The sequence below is a fragment of the Astatotilapia calliptera genome, chromosome 6 (genome assembly GCF_964374335.1).
Source record: "Astatotilapia calliptera chromosome 6, fAstCal68.1, whole genome shotgun sequence".
In the NCBI taxonomy this organism is placed as follows: domain Eukaryota; kingdom Metazoa; phylum Chordata; class Actinopteri; order Cichliformes; family Cichlidae; genus Astatotilapia; species Astatotilapia calliptera.
Window position 1 is genome coordinate 30,581,130 of NC_137427.1, and position 17,008 is coordinate 30,598,137.

General features: G+C 42.6%; 3 protein-coding genes across 3 annotated transcripts; 2 read left to right on the top strand and 1 right to left on the bottom strand.

The window, feature by feature from the left end:
- Positions 1-1,958: 1,958 nt before the first annotated feature.
- On the top strand, positions 1,959-8,029 carry LOC113024473 (leukocyte elastase inhibitor-like). The gene is made up of 7 exons (XM_026171598.2): positions 1,959-2,015; positions 4,465-4,582; positions 6,476-6,618; positions 6,999-7,076; positions 7,222-7,311; positions 7,383-7,563; positions 7,691-8,029. Exons 1-7 carry the CDS (start codon positions 1,974-1,976, stop codon positions 7,915-7,917), a joined length of 879 nt encoding a protein of 292 aa, XP_026027383.2. The 5' UTR covers positions 1,959-1,973; the 3' UTR covers positions 7,918-8,029.
- A 616-nt stretch (positions 8,030-8,645) lies between these two features.
- LOC113024477 (uncharacterized) lies at positions 8,646-16,729 on the bottom strand. Its single transcript, XM_080303121.1, has 4 exons — positions 16,591-16,729; positions 16,344-16,497; positions 9,378-9,534; positions 8,646-9,242 (listed from the first exon to the last, which is right to left on the bottom strand). Exons 2-4 carry the CDS (start codon positions 16,352-16,354, stop codon positions 8,712-8,714), a joined length of 699 nt encoding a protein of 232 aa, XP_080159247.1. The 5' UTR covers positions 16,355-16,497; positions 16,591-16,729; the 3' UTR covers positions 8,646-8,711.
- Positions 10,350-13,940, top strand: LOC145429501 (serine/threonine-protein kinase pim-1-like). Its single transcript, XM_080303104.1, has 9 exons — positions 10,350-10,573; positions 10,986-11,228; positions 11,363-11,515; positions 11,637-11,731; positions 11,869-11,916; positions 12,020-12,238; positions 13,243-13,423; positions 13,510-13,680; positions 13,770-13,940. The coding sequence occupies exons 1-9, from the start codon at positions 10,513-10,515 to the stop codon at positions 13,859-13,861; spliced, it is 1,263 nt and encodes a 420-aa protein (XP_080159230.1). The 5' UTR covers positions 10,350-10,512; the 3' UTR covers positions 13,862-13,940.
- Positions 16,730-17,008: the final 279 nt, after the last annotated feature.

The following is a 17,008-nucleotide window of genomic DNA, read 5'->3' on the forward strand; positions in this document are numbered from 1 at the left end:
AAAGACAATTTCCACGCCTCCCCTGCCTGACTGCAGAGGCAGTTTTGAATTTAGGAGCGCCAAGATGGCAGCGGCAAACCCTGGCGGCTCTCCGGTGAGTATATATATATTTTTTTATCTTCAAGTTTGTCTTTTGAAACCTTAATTTTATTTAAATCCGTTGCTCACGTATAAAGTACACAGACGGGGTCTTTGCTCAACTCGTCTGAGGCGTGTCTCACTAAGCGCTACATGCTAGCATCCTGCTAACCGAGCTACCCTTTACATGCTGTGCTTTAGAAAATGGGATACTCGTTAAAAAAAATACTCCGCAGATATTGATAGATAGACGAACACTGCAAATATAATGTTGGAAACGAGAACGGCCTTTGGTGAAGGGGTAAAATACACCATGAATAGAGCCATAGAGTGAATGGCTGCCATGGTTGCAGAACAGCCTGATTTAATGACAAGAATGGGGAAGAGTGAGGTGAAGTGAACCAAAGCCACAAAACACGGTCAGACAAGGCGGCAAAAGGGCAGTGATCTGTCCGTCAGTATGAAGTTGGTGTGTGCTTTGGTGAACAAAAACTCCAGACTGGTAGCAGGAAGATGGGAGACTCGTGTTTCACTGGAATAGTGGTGAATTAAAACATCCTTTGTTGGGGACATTTCGGTGTAAATGCATCCATACAGGCAAGACAGAGGCAGACTAGACAGTGAAGAAAACAAGGCAAACATTAGAAATATAAAAACGGAAATATAGGATGAGTCGGGGATGAGTTCCTGCCCCAAGTGGAGGAGTTCAAGTATCTCGGGGTCTTGTTCGCGAGTGATGGGAGAAGGGAGCCGGAGATCGACAGACGGATTGGGGCTGCAGCTGCAGTAATGCGGACGCTGCACCGGTCCGTCGTGGTGAAGAGGGAGCTGAGTGTAAAAGCGAAGCTCTCAATTTACCGGTCGATCTACGTCCCTACCCTCACCTATGGCCTTTACATGACTAATGTCCCCTCTTCTCCCTACCTCACATTAGCCCCCATCTTTCTTCCAGGTGGAAAAGACCCGTCACCTTCTGGGAGAGGCGGCTCCCGTGGGAACAGCTCCCACCACCAAGTCCCTGAGCGAGTCTCTGTCCCCCAGCGTGAGCTCCAGCACTCTGTCCACGTCCACCTCCGCCTCCTCGCAGATCTCCAGCACCACCTTTGAAAGCGTGAGAAGGAGCTGGCCACCAAGGTGAGAAAAACGTGGGCTTAGTGGGCGTTCTTGTTGCTGCCTTCTTCCTTCTCTGCTCGGAGCTGATCGGTCTTGTTCCTGTTGTGTTGTAGTGCCTGCGCCTTCTGACACACACCTTCAATACTGAATACAAGCAGCTGGTGAACAGCATCAGTGACTGCAAGGTGAGAAATAATACAAAGAAATTAAAAAATAGCCTTTCTGTGTCACATCAGGGAGTTCCTATATTGACGTCTACCTCATCCTGCTGTTGTTTCACTTCAGCTTTCTCTCATCTCACCGATCGGACGTGATCCATCCGTGACGAGCTTCAGCAGTGCCACCCTCACCCCTTCCTCTACCTGCCCCTCTCTGTCGGACTCGCGCTGTGGCTCCATGGGCCAGAAGTAAACATATTTTTAGGAACATTGACCTCGATCTGCAAACGGTTATTGACAGGTTATCTATTTGATTCTGACTTGGTGTGATTTGTGTTAAAGGACCCCTGAGAACAGCTCACGTGCCTCCAGTCCCTCCTGCTCAGACTGTGAAAACTTCCCGATGGTTCCCACTCTGGAGACCTCCTACCTTGCGCGGGCTGCAAAGAACGAGTTCCTGAACTTGGTGCCTGATATTGAAGAAATGCGACCAGGGTGAGTAATGCCATATTAACCCAAATACTGTCACTATGACATGTGTCTCACAGACCAAATGTAAGTCGACACTCATGTTCTCTAGTTCAAGCAGAAATGATGTGGATCGATTCAAATTCCTGAGCCTGGATGATTTCAGCTGGAAACAAACCAACTCTGCTTCTTCCTCAGGTAATTCAATTCAATTTTATTTATATAGTGCCAAATCACAACAAAAGTCGCCTCAAGGCGCTTCATAGATAATAATAATGGATTGGATTTATATAGCGCTTTTCAAGGCACCCAAAGCACTTTACATTTACAAGCCATTATTCATTCACTCTCACATTCACACACACTGGTGGAGGCAAGCTACGGTTGTAGCCACAGCTGCCCTGGGGCAGACTGACAGAAGCGAGGCTGGCATATCGCGCCATCGGCCCCTCTGGCTAACACCAGTAGGCCGTAGGGTAAAGTGTCTTGCCCAAGGACACAACGACCAGGACAGAGAGCCCGGGGATCGAACCGGCGACCTTCCGGTTACAGATACAGAGAAAAACCCAACAATCATATGACCCCCTATGAGCAAGCACTTGGGCGACAGTGGGAAGTAAAAACTCCCCTTTAACAGGAAGAAACCTCCAGCAGAACCAGGCTCAGGGAGGGGCGGGACCATCTGCTGCGACCAGTTGGGGTGAGAGAAGGAAAACAGGATAAAGACATGCTGTGGAAGAGAGACAGAGGTTAATAACAGATATGATTCAATGCAGAGAGGTCTATTAATGCATAGTGAGTGAGAAAGGTGACTGGAAAGGAAAAACTCAATGCATCATGGGAATCCCCGGCAACTATGCAAGTTGTAAACAGTTGTAGGATTAAAGATTATTGAATGTACAGAATGATTATTTACACAGAGCTATACAGTAGTGCAGTTAAGATAAGTGAGGGTGTAGATAGTTTCTACAGAGGCTATATAAAGTGCTAGTGGTTGTGAGTGGTGGTTCACTCCATGTTATTATTGTGTGTTTGAGGGTACAGTTGTCCATTGTGGGTGTGTGTATGTTCAGTCCATGAGTTTAACGTGGGTCAGATGTCAGGAGGCAGAGTTCAGGAGTCTGACAGCTGTGGGGAAGAAGCTGTTCCGGTACCTGGTGGTCTTAGTCCGGAGGCTCCTGTGGCGCCTCCCAGAGGGCAGGAGGGTGAAGAGTCCATGTGATGGGTGACTGGGGTCTTTGATGATTTTCCCAGCCCTTTTCAGACACCGCTTCCTGTAGATGTCCTTTATGGCAGGAAGTGGTGCTCCGGCGATGCGCTGGGCAGTTTTCACGACCCTCTGCAACGCCTTCCGGTCCGAGGCAGAGCAGTTCCCGTACCAGACTGTTATACAGTTGGTCAGGATGCTCTCGATGGTGCAGCGATAGAAGTTCACCAGGATGTCTGAGGACAGGTGGTTCTTCCTCAGAGTCCTCAAGAAGAAGAGGCGCTGGTGAGCCTTCTTGACCAGCTTGGAGCAGTTGGTCGTCCAGGTGAGATCCTCGGAGATGTGGACTCCCAGGAACTTGAAGCTGCTCACACGCTCCACAGCCGTCCCCTTAATGTGGATGGGTGGATGTGGGTCAGCATTCCTCCTGTAGTCCACGATGAGCTCCTTGGTCTTCTCGGTGTTAAGCAGCAGGTTGTTTGTGTCGCACCACTCAGCCAGACGATCCACCTCCTCCCTGTAGGCGGCCTCATCGTTGTCACTGATGAGGCCAATCACCGTGGTGTCATCTGCAAACTTAATGATGGTGTTGGAACCATCAGCAGGTCTGCAGTCGTGGGTGAAGAGGGAGTAGAGGAAAGGGCTCATCACACAGCCTTGTGGTACACCGGTGTTCATTGTGATGGTAGATGAGCAGTGGTTATCCAGCCGGACATGTTGGGGGCGGTTGGTCAGGAAGTCCAGTAACCATTTGCAGATGAGGGAACTGATGCCCAGGTCTGTCAGTTTCCTGATGAGTTGTGAGGGGTGGATTGTATTGAATGCTGAACTGAAGTCTATAAACAGCATTCTGGCGTAGGTGTTGTTGTTGTCCAGGTGTGAGAGGACAGAGTGCAGTGCGATGGAGACTGCATCCTCTGTGCTCCTGTTCTGGCGGTATGCAAATTGGTGGGGGTCCAGGGTGGGGGGGAGACAGGATTTGAAGTGTGCTAGGACCAGCTGCTCTAAGCACTTAGCTATTTACAGTTCATAACAAGAGACAAGGCACCATTTCTCTCCTTTGTGTTCCAGTCATCACAGCAGATTAAACTTTTAAAATATTTGCAAATAGTATAAAGAAATATATAAAGAAGTAAAACAGTAATTTATTAATACTTAGAAATACTAAAACTTACATTTGTCAGCAAAAACTGCTGCCATCTGAACCGAAACGTTACAAACCAGCTTACCCACAATCTGTGTATTTTTCTATGCTGGCTACTTAAATTGGCATCCAACAAGCTATTTGCTTTAATCTTTTATTAGACAAAGGCTGACTGGTTAGTTCAAGCTTCAACTGCATCCAAAGGACTGAAAATGTTTTAACACAGTGACTGAACTTGATTGAAGTCTCCGTAGTTTGTTGAATCTGTTTCGAGTGACTTATTTTCACAATTCCAGGAATTTTTAAAAGGCACCAAAAAGCATTACAACGCTGAGCTCGAGTCTGTGGACTTCAAAGGAAATGCAGAGGAGGCCAGGGTCCACATCAACAGCTGGGTGGAGAAGCAGACACAAGGTAAGCATAATGTAACTTTAAATGATCTCCACTGTAAATCCTTGGGGATCAGTTGTGTTGTGTTCAGTTGAGACATTATTACCGGATTGTCCACCGTCCACATTATTTTCTGTTTCCAGTTCTTCCAGTCTAATTTCTATTCAGTATTAAGCAGCACTATCTCTGGGTTTTACTGTTTGGTTTCATGCTATTAATAAAACCATCACAGCAGTATGTTGCTGTAAATAGCAGGCCAATTCTTCTATTCTTATTATATTATGTGATGGGTACTTCTACTTTGATCACTTGTGTCTTTAACATATTTTTATTTTTCAGGCCCATTTAGGATTGGCTGCTATTGATTCTATATCTTTATATTATCTTAAGTGCAGCAGGAAATTCATTCATTGTTTTTATAAAAGCGCGATACAAATACAGGCCATTTATAAATCTACCATCTATAATAATAGGATACAAGGACTTTCCATGAGGGTTATAGGACTGTGGTGCCACCTGCTGGAAATGAGACAATCTTAATCCCATTATTTTTGTAGGAGCCATTTTTGGGTTGATACCTCATGTTGCCGCTAGAGGTAACCTTTTTAAGTTTCTTTTTCTTTCTTTTTTTTTTTTTTTACTTTATTTAACAAACAATGAGTATACAACATACGAACAGATGAAGTATACAAAACAACAGAACATGAACACAAAAAGCCAAGGGTAAAAGAAAAGGGTAACAATTATAAGAATACACATACATGTATTGTTTTGAGAGCCTTTGTGTTGGTGGAGTCTGATATTGATTGTATGTACATTTCCACATCCTTAAAATAATGACAGAAATATGGTGTTTTGTTAGTAAACTTACATTTATGGATAAAAAATGTAGCTAAAAGTATGAACAAATTCATCATAAAAAACATTTATCATACTTCTTGGGGAACTTAAACAAACAGAATAAAACATTTTCCCATCGTAAAGAAAACTCCCTTAAAATATGGACAATAACAAACCTGCTAAATTCCTTCCAGAATCTCTGTGTAAAAGAACAGTACCAAAAAAGATGCGTCACAGTTTCTGGATGATCCCCACAGAAAGTACAATTAGTATTTATGTCCCTTTTAAATTTTACCATGTAGTGACTGGCTGGATAACATTTATGTAGAATTTTAAATGAGACTTCTTTCACCTTATTTACAATCAAATATTTATGGGGGACCATCCAGACTGTCTTCCACTTGATATCTGGAACATATCGGTTCCAATAAGATGTTATATATGGGAGAGAGACGATATCTTCTTGGAATAAACTACGTATTCTCTTATTGCTGTTACCAAGTTCCTGTGAAAAGCAGATTTTTCCTATTGGTGACTCAGCTGGATCAGGGAGAGTGACTGAGGCAGATATTGAGCTGTCAGTGTTTTTATATAACATTAAAGTCCCTGAGGGTGTGGCACCAAGCACCACTGAGGATTCCACCTTTTTAAGTTCCTGTATGGTAGGTTTATGTAAGGTATTTAAGGTGGACGCACGTAATCAGCGTCAGGTGTGTTGTTAATCATAAGAAGGCAAAACGTTTGTGACCGCTGCGCTTTTATCTTAAAATGTTTGGAACAAAGACCAAAAAGGACAAGATAAGTACTGCTGGAGTTATTGGACTGTTTAATTAATTCATGCATACCAGAAGCATCGCGTCACCCCCGCTAACAACCACCTCAGTGGCTTCAAGCCTACGCTTGAATTTTTGTTTTTTGTTCCCTGTTATACTGATCATAAAGCTTTTTCCCCCTTTTTTTTAAAATAAAAACCATCTTGCTGTTGCCCTGTTTTCTGATTTTATAGCTGAAGATGTTGTACAGTAACTAGTGCATCTTTGGTAATAGTTAATAGTTTTCATAAATTCTTTTTACCAGATAAAATCAAGGACTTGCTAAGCCAGGATGCAGTGGGTAGCCTGACGAAGCTGGTTCTCGTGAATGCCATTTACTTCAAGGGCAGCTGGAACACGCAGTTTAAGGAGGAGAAGACTGCTGATGTGCAGTTTCGACTGAACAAGGTAACAGTGCAGAAAGGCAGCATAGGATGGTGCAGTTATACTTTGATCTGTCATACTACAAACGAGCTGTGGATTTTGCTGAATGAGAACATAAAGCCTGGAGCTCTGAGGGGATAAAATCGTGCTTTTAGGACGATCACTTTCCAACTTTATGCAGTTATGCAATGCAGTTTATTATTCATGTAATATCCAGTAAGTTCTCAAATAAATCTCAAACAACAGCACATCACAAACTTCGGCTAACAAGAACAAATTGTGTTGTGACGTGTGCTCTACATCCAAATCCACTCAATGGCTGGAATAAAACCATGACAGAACTTTTTGAGATCATTTTGAGACTAAACACAAAAAACATTTCTCTTGTCTCCCCTATTTTTCAGAACGACACTAAGCCGGTGAAGATGATGCAGCAGAAAAGTAAATTTCCTTTTGCGACCATTCCTGAGGCCAACTGCAAGGTAACATCCATCACTTTCAGCTTATTACAGGATTTCACCAGCATGATCTAAAACTTGTCTTTTACAAATATCAGCCTAAATTTCTAGATTAGGAAGTCAGATCATCTTTGATGGAGTAATAAATAAAAACAATGTTTCTGGACAGATTCTTGAGATGCCGTATAAAGGAAATGACCTCAGCATGCTCATATTCCTGCCTAATGACATAGAAGATGATACCACAGGCTTGGAAAAGGTAAGATGCACTTACCAGTACTTTAATGTCCAGTTTCAATCAGACAAGCTAGTGACACTGTATCCACACAGCTGGAGAAGGAGCTGACCTATCAGAACTTTGTGGACTGGACTCGCCCAGACATGATGAGCCCCAACGAGGTTGATGTCAAGCTCCCTCGATTTAAGATGGAGGAGAAGTATGACTTGGAGAAAATCCTGACCAACATGGGAATGGAGAACGCTTTTGACATCTACAAGAGAGACTTCTCTGGTGAGAAATATTGCACCAATGAGACACACTGAATCAATTATACAGTTATATTGAGAGCACAAAAACTGCAAAACATCATCTGGTAAAGAAAAAAACACAACTGATTTCTGGGCTCTTCATCTACTAGGAATGTCTCCAGCAAATGACCTGATAGTGTCCAAAGTTGTCCACAAGGCTTTGGTGGATGTAAATGAAGAAGGAGCTGAGGCTGCTGCTGCCACTGGGGTTGACATGGAAGTCCGCTCTATAACGATTCCCGCTGAGTTTGTTGCCGACCATCCCTTCATCTTCTTCATCCGACATAAACCCACCAAGAGCATTCTCTTTGTGGGCCGGTACTGCTCACCCGAGTAAACACGAGCTGACATTGACATGAATTAAACATAAAACATTATATACAGTATAAGATTTTGTAAGGTAAACCTAGTTCATACAAATGAAGTAAAGAAAAGTTATTAAAACAAAACGTGCCTTGCTGTTTATTCTTTCAGTGTCCCACAGTAGCACATTTCCTGCTAGGAAAATGTCAGAAGTCACATCATTTCTGTAAATTGGGAAGTAACTGTAATACATCAAGTCACCTCTGTCTCTTGTTACCAGGACTTTTTAAAATGAATGGTGCAACATGGAAACATGGCCCTACACAAGAGTTTAGCTTTGAGCTCAATATGCGATGATCCTTTCAGCCATGACATCTCTGACATGGGAAACCAGGGAATTTGATTAGAAAATGGTGAAGGATTTTCTTTTCAGTTAGAAACTGGATTTGTGTAACATGTTGGTGAAAAGCCCCCAAAGAAAGCAGCATATGATCAGTCGCTATATTGCATTTAATACAAACGTCCTTCGTGTATCCTTTGAATACAGAACAGATCATTTCTGATATCTATGAGTAAACCCAACCAGCACGTGTCCCAAAAGACCCCACAGTGTTTTTATCTGGCTTTTCCCTGACAGTTAGTGGACACTGACAGATGTGTGCTGAATATGAAAGGACACAAAAGAACTAAAGGTTTGCAGGGTTAAAAACAAGAACTACATGAAGGTTGTTTCATCCTGCTGTAACTTATGACAGAAGCATCTTTTGTTTATTTTTTTATTTATTTACACAAAGACAGATGTTGAAATAACAGGAGTAACAGTTTAATTCAATTGAAATCAGTCCAATCGTCTATAATGAAATTATTGTTTTTCATTAGTTGGCAAAAGATGGGGGTTGTTGACGGCAATTCAGTGAATGCAACAGGGGAGGACGCCAGTTTGGATGGAGGGGAATCAGCAGGACAGATGAGATTTTGTTTAGGAGTCGAGTAGTTGTGTGAATGAGGAGAGGAGAGCACATTAGACTGCTGAGAGACGGGGAGGTAGTCAAGCACTGACCACATGTCTTCTTGGATTTCAGCAAAACAGATGGGCTCATCTCGGTCTTGAAATAATTCAACTCGGGGTTGAACTGATGCAGTTTGAGAGGCATCTACAGGAGAGGCAGGGGTGGGTGAGGGCTGCTGAGACTGCGCAGTGATGGGGAGGGGGTCGAGCTCTTCCAGCACTGACAGCAGTTCTTCCTCACTGTCTGCGACAAAGGCTTCCTCTGTCTGGAACTGAAGGGCTGCAACAGGGGAGTCCAATGAGTCCTGCTTGAAATATCTGGCTTTCTGGTCGTTTGAAAGCGACTTCCACTGTGGACAGAAGATCATAAGAACACACTGTGAGCACTGCTACTACACATAACTACAGGACAGCTGGGACACATGCAAAAACATGAGCAGACAACATTAACAGATGCATAAATGTATGCAGAGTTACACACTTACTCTCTGTCCCACCACTGCATTTACGGCTGCACTTCCAGGGATGTTGAGTTCAGCAATGACCTTTGGCCTCTGCTCTTTGAGATAGAGCATGAAGGCATTTGGCGGCTTCTTGACGTATGGCCCATCTTCATCCTGCTGGGCTGGGCACTTTCTTTTTCTTCAGGAATAAAACACAGAGTAAGAGCACATGTTAGCACTGTGTACAACTGTGAGGGAAGCAGTTCAAAAACAAAAGCACACAAAACACACAACAGGTGATGAGACAAGCTGCAATACGATCATCTATCCACTAGGTGGAAGAATTGATCAGTAGAAAGAGGAGATGTGCTCAAAACGACATTCATACATAGATTTATTCTTCTTAGTTAGTCTTAAGAATTAGGATTCACTGACAGTGAAGAAGTTTCAGACGTGCACTCGCGTTTCCCCTTTTGCCTTTTCCTGCTCCAGCCAAGTCCTCCGCCTGCTCGACATCTCTCCTATTACCTTTTATTACGCTTGCACTCATGCCTTTGCCTTTCACCACTTCAAAACTGCGCCTTCTTCAATATTACCTTCATATGCTCTCTTTGCTTTTCGCCTTCCTCACTACACTAAGTACCATTTTTTAACGCTGTGTACTCACTCTTGCTAAGTACATGTGAACAGATCTTGAAGAAAAAAAACAAAACAAAACATACTTTTCTTTTCTCTTCTGATACTATTGAATGATCCTAACAGAAAAAAACAGAGTTAACACTGACTTAATAAAAAAGTGTTATATTTTATCTCAGATAAACTAGTCAGTGTTTATTAGTGTTTGCTCAACTAGAAGTCTTCATAGTAGCATCCACACATCAAGTCTTTAAACAAATAATGAAAGGATAATGAAAGAAAGTTTAATGTGAAATTACTGAATTATATGAAATGCCAGAGTGTTTTTCTTTAAACTACTTGGGACACTGCCTTTTAGTGATGTCACTAAAAGGCAAGGTTCTAATGTTGTGTTGCCATAGACTCCGGAGTTTACTTTTAAAGCTCACTTACAGAACTGACTTATACAGCTTAGTTAGAAAAGTCAAGCATCCAGACATTTGAAGGACTATTCACTCATTAAGGTGACATTTTCTATTTTAAAAGTTCTCAAAAAATTAAGATGAAAAAGGAAACAAGAAAAGTTACGACTGAGGCAGATAAGAAAGATCCAGGAGATCAAAGTAAGTAAAAAAAAAAAAATCCCCCAAATAACAGAATGTACATTTCTAACAATGTTGAGGCTCTGTGTATAAAATGATTCATTTTTAGAGGATTTAAATCCTGGTTTTGATTGAAACTAACCTGAGTGCAACATGTCTAATCAAAGAAAGGTTACTGGGGCACTTTGTCTTTTGGTAAAATAATGTGACAAGTTTATTCTTGGACTGAGCAGTGAAAACAGAGCAACAAGTGTCATCAGTATCTAGACTTAGTAGACCTAATATGGACTCGTGTTGGTGTGTTTTTTTTATCAAAAGGATAAACTTGTTATTATATTGTAAGCAATACTAATTTAAAATTCAATGACATCAAAATCCTTCTAGTCCTGATGTCGAGCGCTCTTTTTCACTAATGTGTTGTTGTTGTTTATAGATTGTAAGAGCAGGATGGCTAAAAGAAAGCCCAGTCCTGAAAAAACGACCCCCATAAAAAGAAGGAGGGTCACTGAGCAGGCTGGTCCTTCCACCAGCTCAGATGCTCATGTGGTCGGGGGAGTTAAGCGAAAGGTCCAACAAGATGAAGCGGGGACAACCAATACAGCAAAGAAGCGTAAACTTCTTGAGCATGTGAGCGGTGACAAGGGGCAGGCATCTTCCTGGTTGGACACTGGTAAAGGTAGGCTAATTAGTTGAGTGAGGGGTAGATTAAGTGTACATCTGGTTGCTAGTTTGAAGATATTAGTGTTTGGGAGATATTTGTGTCTATTATCTAATAAGCTGACGTGCTTTTGGTGTTTTCCACATCTGCAGACTGCAGCATAGAGATTTCAGAGAGCTGCAGTAAAAACAAAAAGGCTGGCAAAAGGAAAGCTGCGGGAGACACCAGGGACCCACCTAAGAAAAAGAACGTGGACCAGGACAAAACCAAAACCGTTGCCAAAAAGTCAGTGGCTGAACAGAAACGTAAGTAGCAAGCAGCTTAGCTTTTATATTCAGGTGAAGAGCAAAATGAACATTTAGGGTACAGCAGAGAGTAATTTGTGTGACAGCTGTAGTAAAACCCAATTTGTGTTTGTCTGTTTAGGTGACTTCCAAGCGAGATACGTGGAGGAGCACCGGCTTGGAGAAGGAGGATGTGGAGCAGTGTTTTCTGGCTACCGCATAAAGGATCATTTACCAGTAAGTGTTCAGATGGTGGTAGTAAGACAGGCAGTAATGCAGATAAGGGATAATATCGTAAGCTGAGATGTATGCTGTTTTACACCTTTAATGATGTCATACTGAGGAAATGCTCATCAATGCCCTGTGTCTTTTAGGTGGCCATCAAACACATCCCAAAGGGGAAAGTGTACTGCAAAGTGAAGGTAAATGTGCAAGACTTGAATTGTTTTTACATTAGTGGATTGCATGCAGCGTTCACCTGTGGAACGTCTGTGCCTCATCATCCACTTTGTTGAAATATTTCAGGATGATAACGGGAAGAATGTGTCAGTGGAAGTTGCCATCATGCTGAAGCTTGCAGCTGAAGCAGATGGATCAGTGGAAACATCAGCCCCAGTGTCTCTGTTGGAGTGGTTTGACTTTGGCAGAGAGCTGATCCTGGTGATGGAGAGACCTGTCCCCGCTGTGGACCTGGATAAATACATAGAAGAAAATGGAGGATTTTTGCCAGAGGACAAGGCCAAGGCAAGTTGACTTGCCTTAGAAGAGTCTTAGACTGTACATCATTCAATCAAAGCACAGAGTATTAGAGAAACATTAACCCATTGATTGATTATTGTCTTTTTCATCGTTTCCAGGTAGGGCTGGGCTATATCATACCATTCACGGTAATACCGGTGTAATTTTGGGCAACGATAGGAAAATGAAATATCGCGCTAGAATAGGTAAAACGCGCATGCGCAGTGCCTATGTTTACATACGCAGATGGCGGTGACGCAGAAAGAGAAGAGCAAAAGTGGATCGTTGAATGAAACGGATGAACCAGAACTGGTTTGTAAAAATGCTGCAACTTTAGTGGTGTGGAACTGGTTTAGCTTTCGTCCGTCAGATACACAACAAAGCACGATTTTTGGTAGCGCATGCTAGCGGGCCGCCGTTATTACCGTGTTGTTTGGAAAATACGGCACACTTAAAATCAATCCTTTGATTTTTCTGAAACTCGACAGTGCCCCTTATAATCCCGTGTGCCTTATGTATGAATTCTGGTTGTGTTTACTGACCTCAAAACGATTTTATGTACACGGCGACTTTGCTAAGCTACAAAGCCGCACCGCTCGATGGATTGTCGGAGCATTACGGCTATCGTAGGCAGGCGCCTCGCGGAGTGATACGTACTGCACCTCAACGTGATATTACCGTATTGTGTGTGAATAACCTCTTTTTAAGCTTTGTGGATATTTTACATGGTTATGCTGAGGATATGTCGGCCAATTTCCACTGGAAATGCCTTTTGGTTAAACTGTCAGCAAGGAATTTGCATTTGCACTGTTACATTTTTATATAACTTTAATGCACATAAAAAAAACAGCTGCTTGTTTAAGTGAAAATACATTTATGGGGTTTTTTGCACTAATAAAGTTGTGGAGTTGTAAAGTATTTTGTCTAGTGTCAGTTATATCGTTATCGCAACTTTTCAAATGTATATCGTGATAAATATTTTTGGTCATATCGCCCTGCTCTATTTCCAGGTCATTCTGAAGCAGCTGGTTGATGCTGCGAAGCACCTGGAGGATAAACACATCTTTCACCGGGACATCAAGAGTGAGAACATTCTAATTGAGACCGGCTCAGATGTACCGCGTGTTCGTATCATCGACTTTGGACTGAGCTGCTTTGTTAAGGAGCAGTCGCAGTACCGCGTCTTCTATGGTAACATATTCTGCTCTTGCTCTTCACAGATGTCACAATTTTCGCCTTTTGTTTTAGAAGAAATTGCAATTGTGTCTGTTTATTAGGTACAGAAATTTACTCCCCTCCCGAGTGGTACGGGCGCAGTTGCTACAGGTGTGGACCCACCACGGTATGGCAAATGGGAGTGGTTCTGTACGAAGCGCTTCATGCCGGGGACTTTAACACCACGAGCTTCCTCAAAAAGCGCCTGAAATTCAAAAGACATCTGTCCAAAAGTAAGAAAACGTCACACTTCAAGACTGACTGATGGCTTGGACCACTGGAACTATCATCTTCATGTTTTTTCTCTTTCCTTTCTTTCCAGACTGCCGGGATTTCTTGGACGCCTGTTTAACCAAAGTCCCGGAGACGCGGCCGACGCTGGAGGAGCTACAGCATCACACTTGGCTGAGATAAGCCTATCACACACACACACACAAACACACACAATTCAGACGTTATCATTTATGTGTGATGTATGAATTACCTTTCTTTTTTTCAGGAAATAATTTTTTTTAATTGGCCCACTTTAAATTTCAGTGTTTTGGAATTCCTGTAACCCCCCCCAGCCATCCCAGGAAAGGGGATCTCTCTTTGAATGGGCTTTCCCGAGGTTTCTTCCCGTCAGTCTGGCCCCCCCAGGGGAGTTTTTCCTCGTCTTCATAGAGAGCTTGGGCTGGCTCAGGAGCTCCATCAAAACTGTCTTTATTTAATTACTCTAATGTAATCATATACTTTAAAGTAATCAAATAAAAGACAGTAAAAATCTGAAGACTTGAAGTAAACTTCCATTAAAATAAAACTTGTTTAATTCATCTTTGCTGAGGATACTGTGTTATTACTATTTCAAGGATTATGTCAGAACACCGGATACTGGTACCCATCCCTACCCATCACTAGGGAACAGAACAAACCAGACATCAATTACAACAAAAATGACACTGACCCAGCCAGCATGACTTGTCTGCCTTAAGAAATGTTTAGCAATATTACAAATTGGGTGATATGCCTTAAAGTAGCTTCTCATGTGTTCAGCATTGTCAAAGGCTACATTTTAATTAAAACCACAATCTAGTAATGTTCTGTCTTTAACCTTCCTAATTTGTTTTTTGTCCTAACCTAACACTAAATTGCCAGTGAAAACAAAAGTTACATAAATAAAGAAGAGTAAAGAAAATTACGGTCTTTTTTATTGTAACAGTTTACCAGTGTACAGTTTGGTTTGTGACATATCTATCTAATAGACTCCAATTTGTGCATGTAAATGGAGAGTCCTCTTCACACACTGAGGTTAATTATGGAGTTCCACAGGGTTCAGTGCTAGGACCAATTCTGTTTACATTATACATGTTTCCCCTAGGCAGCATCATTAGAAGACATAGCATAAATTTTCACTGCTATGCAGATGACACCCAGCTCTATCTGTCCATGAAGCCAGATAACACACACCAATGAGTTACACTGCAGGAATGTCTTAAAGACTTAAAGACCTGGATGGCCGCTAACTTTCTGCTTCTTAATTCAGATCAAACTGAGGTTATTGTACTCGGCCCTGAAAAGTTTAGAAATATGGTATCTAACCAGATTCTTACTCTGGATGGCATTACCTTGGCCTCCAGTAACGCTGTGAGGAACCTTGGAGTCATTTTTGACCAGGACATGTCCTTCAACGCACATATTAAACAAATATGTAAGACTGCGTTCTTCCATTTGCGCAACATCTCTAAAATTAGAAATATCCTGTCTCAGAGTTCATGCATTTATTGTGTGAATGTGTGTGTGAATGGGTGGATGACTGGATATGTAAAGCGCTTTGGGGTCCTTAGGGACTAGTAAAGCGCTATATAAATACAGGGCATTTACCATTTATTACTTCCAGGCTGGACGACTGTAATTCATTATTATCAGGATGTCCAAAAAACTCACTGAAAAGCCTTCAGCTAATCCAAAATGCTGCAGCAAGAGTCCTGACAGGGACTAGAAAGAGAGAGCAGATTTCTCCTGTTAAATCCAGAATTGAATTCAAAATCCTGCTCCTCACATACAAGGTCTTAAATAATCAGGCCCCATCTTATCTTAATGACCTTGTAGTACCATATCACCCTATTAGAGCACTTCGCTCTCGCTCTGCAGGCCTACTTGTTGTTCCTAGAGTATTTAAAAGTAGAATGGGAGGGAGAGCCTTCAGTTTTCAGGCCCCTCTTCTGTGGAACCAGCTTCCAGTTTGGATTCAGGAGACAGACACTATCTCTACTTTTAAGATTAGGCTTAAAACTTTCCTTTTTGCTAAAGCATATAGTTAGGGCTGGACCAGGTGACCCTGAATCCTCCCTTAGTTATGCTGCAATAGACGTAGGCTGCCGGGGATTCCCATGATGCATTGAGTTTTTCCTTTCCAGTCTCCTTTCTCACTCAGTATGAGTTAATAGACCTCTCTGCATTGAATCATATCTGTTATTAACCTCTGTCTCTCTTCCACAGCATGTCTTTTATCCTGTCTTCATTCTCTCACCCCAACTGGTCGCAGAAGATGGCCCCGCCCCTCCCTGAGCCTGGTTCTGCTGGAGGTTTCTTCCTGTTAAAAGGGAGTTTTTCCTTCCCACTGTCGCCAAAGTGCTTGCTCATAGGGGGTCATATGATTGTTGGGTTTTTCTCTGTATCTATGAAGCGCCTTGAGGCGACTTTTGTTGTGATTTGGCGCTATATAAATAACATTGAATTGAATTACCTGAGGAAGAAGCAGAGTTGGTTTGTTTCCAGCTGAAATCATCCAGACTCAGGAATTTGAATCGATCCACATCATTTCTGCTTGAACTAGAGAACATGAGTGTCGACTTACATTTGGTCTGTGAGACACATGTCATAGTGACAGTATTTGGGTTAATATGGCATTACTCACCCTGGTCGCATTTCTTCAATATCAGGCACCAAGTTCAGGAACTCGTTCTTTTGCAGCCCGCGCAAGGTAGGAGGTCTCCAGAGTGGGAACCATCGGGAAGTTTTCACAGTCTGAGCAGGAGGGACTGGAGGCACGTGAGCTGTTCTCAGGGGTCCTTTAACACAAATCACACCAAGTTAGAATCAAATGGATAACCTGTCAATAACCGTTTGCAGATCGAGGTCAATGTTCCTAAAAATATGTTTACTTCTGGCCCATGGAGCCACAGCGGGAGTCCGAGAGAGGGGCAGGTAGAGGAAGGGGTGAGGGTGGCACTGCTGAAGCTCGTCACGGATGGATCACGTCCGATCGGTGAGATGAGAGAAAGCTGAAGTGAAACAACAGCAGGATGAGGTAGACGTCAATATAGGAACTCCCTGATGTGACACAGAAAGGCTATTTTTTAATTTCTTTGTATTATTTCTCACCTTGCAGTCACTGATGCTGTTCACCAGCTGGTTGTATTCAGTATTGAAGGTGTGTGTCAGAAGGCGCAGGCACTACAACACAACAGGAACAAGACCGATCAGCTCCGAGCAGAGAAGGAAGAAGGCAGCAACAAGAACGCCCACTAAGCCCACGTTTTTCTCACCTTGGTGGCCAGCTCCTTCTCACGCTTTCAAAGG

What these genes read in the sequence shown, in the direction of transcription:
- LOC113024473 (XM_026171598.2), top strand. Translation starts at nt 1,974, where the DNA reads ATGATTTCAGCTGGAAACAAACCAACTCTGCTTCTTCCTCAG. An exon ending in TGCAGTTTCGACTGAACAAG is followed by an intron (nt 6,619 to 6,998) that starts GTAACAGTGCAG and finishes CCTATTTTTCAG; the next exon opens with AACGACACTAAGCCGGTGAA. An exon ending in CTACAAGAGAGACTTCTCTG is followed by an intron (nt 7,564 to 7,690) that starts GTGAGAAATATT and finishes TTCATCTACTAG; the next exon opens with GAATGTCTCCAGCAAATGAC.
- LOC145429501 (XM_080303104.1), top strand. Translation starts at nt 10,513, where the DNA reads ATGAAAAAGGAAACAAGAAAAGTTACGACTGAGGCAGATAAGAAAGAT. An exon ending in GAAAGATCCAGGAGATCAAA is followed by an intron (nt 10,574 to 10,985) that starts GTAAGTAAAAAA and finishes TGTTGTTTATAG; the next exon opens with ATTGTAAGAGCAGGATGGCT. An exon ending in AAGTGTACTGCAAAGTGAAG is followed by an intron (nt 11,917 to 12,019) that starts GTAAATGTGCAA and finishes GAAATATTTCAG; the next exon opens with GATGATAACGGGAAGAATGT.
- LOC113024477 (XM_080303121.1), bottom strand. An exon ending in ATGCAGTGGTGGGACAGAGA is followed by an intron (nt 9,243 to 9,377) that starts GTAAGTGTGTAA and finishes TTCTGTCCACAG; the next exon opens with TGGAAGTCGCTTTCAAACGA.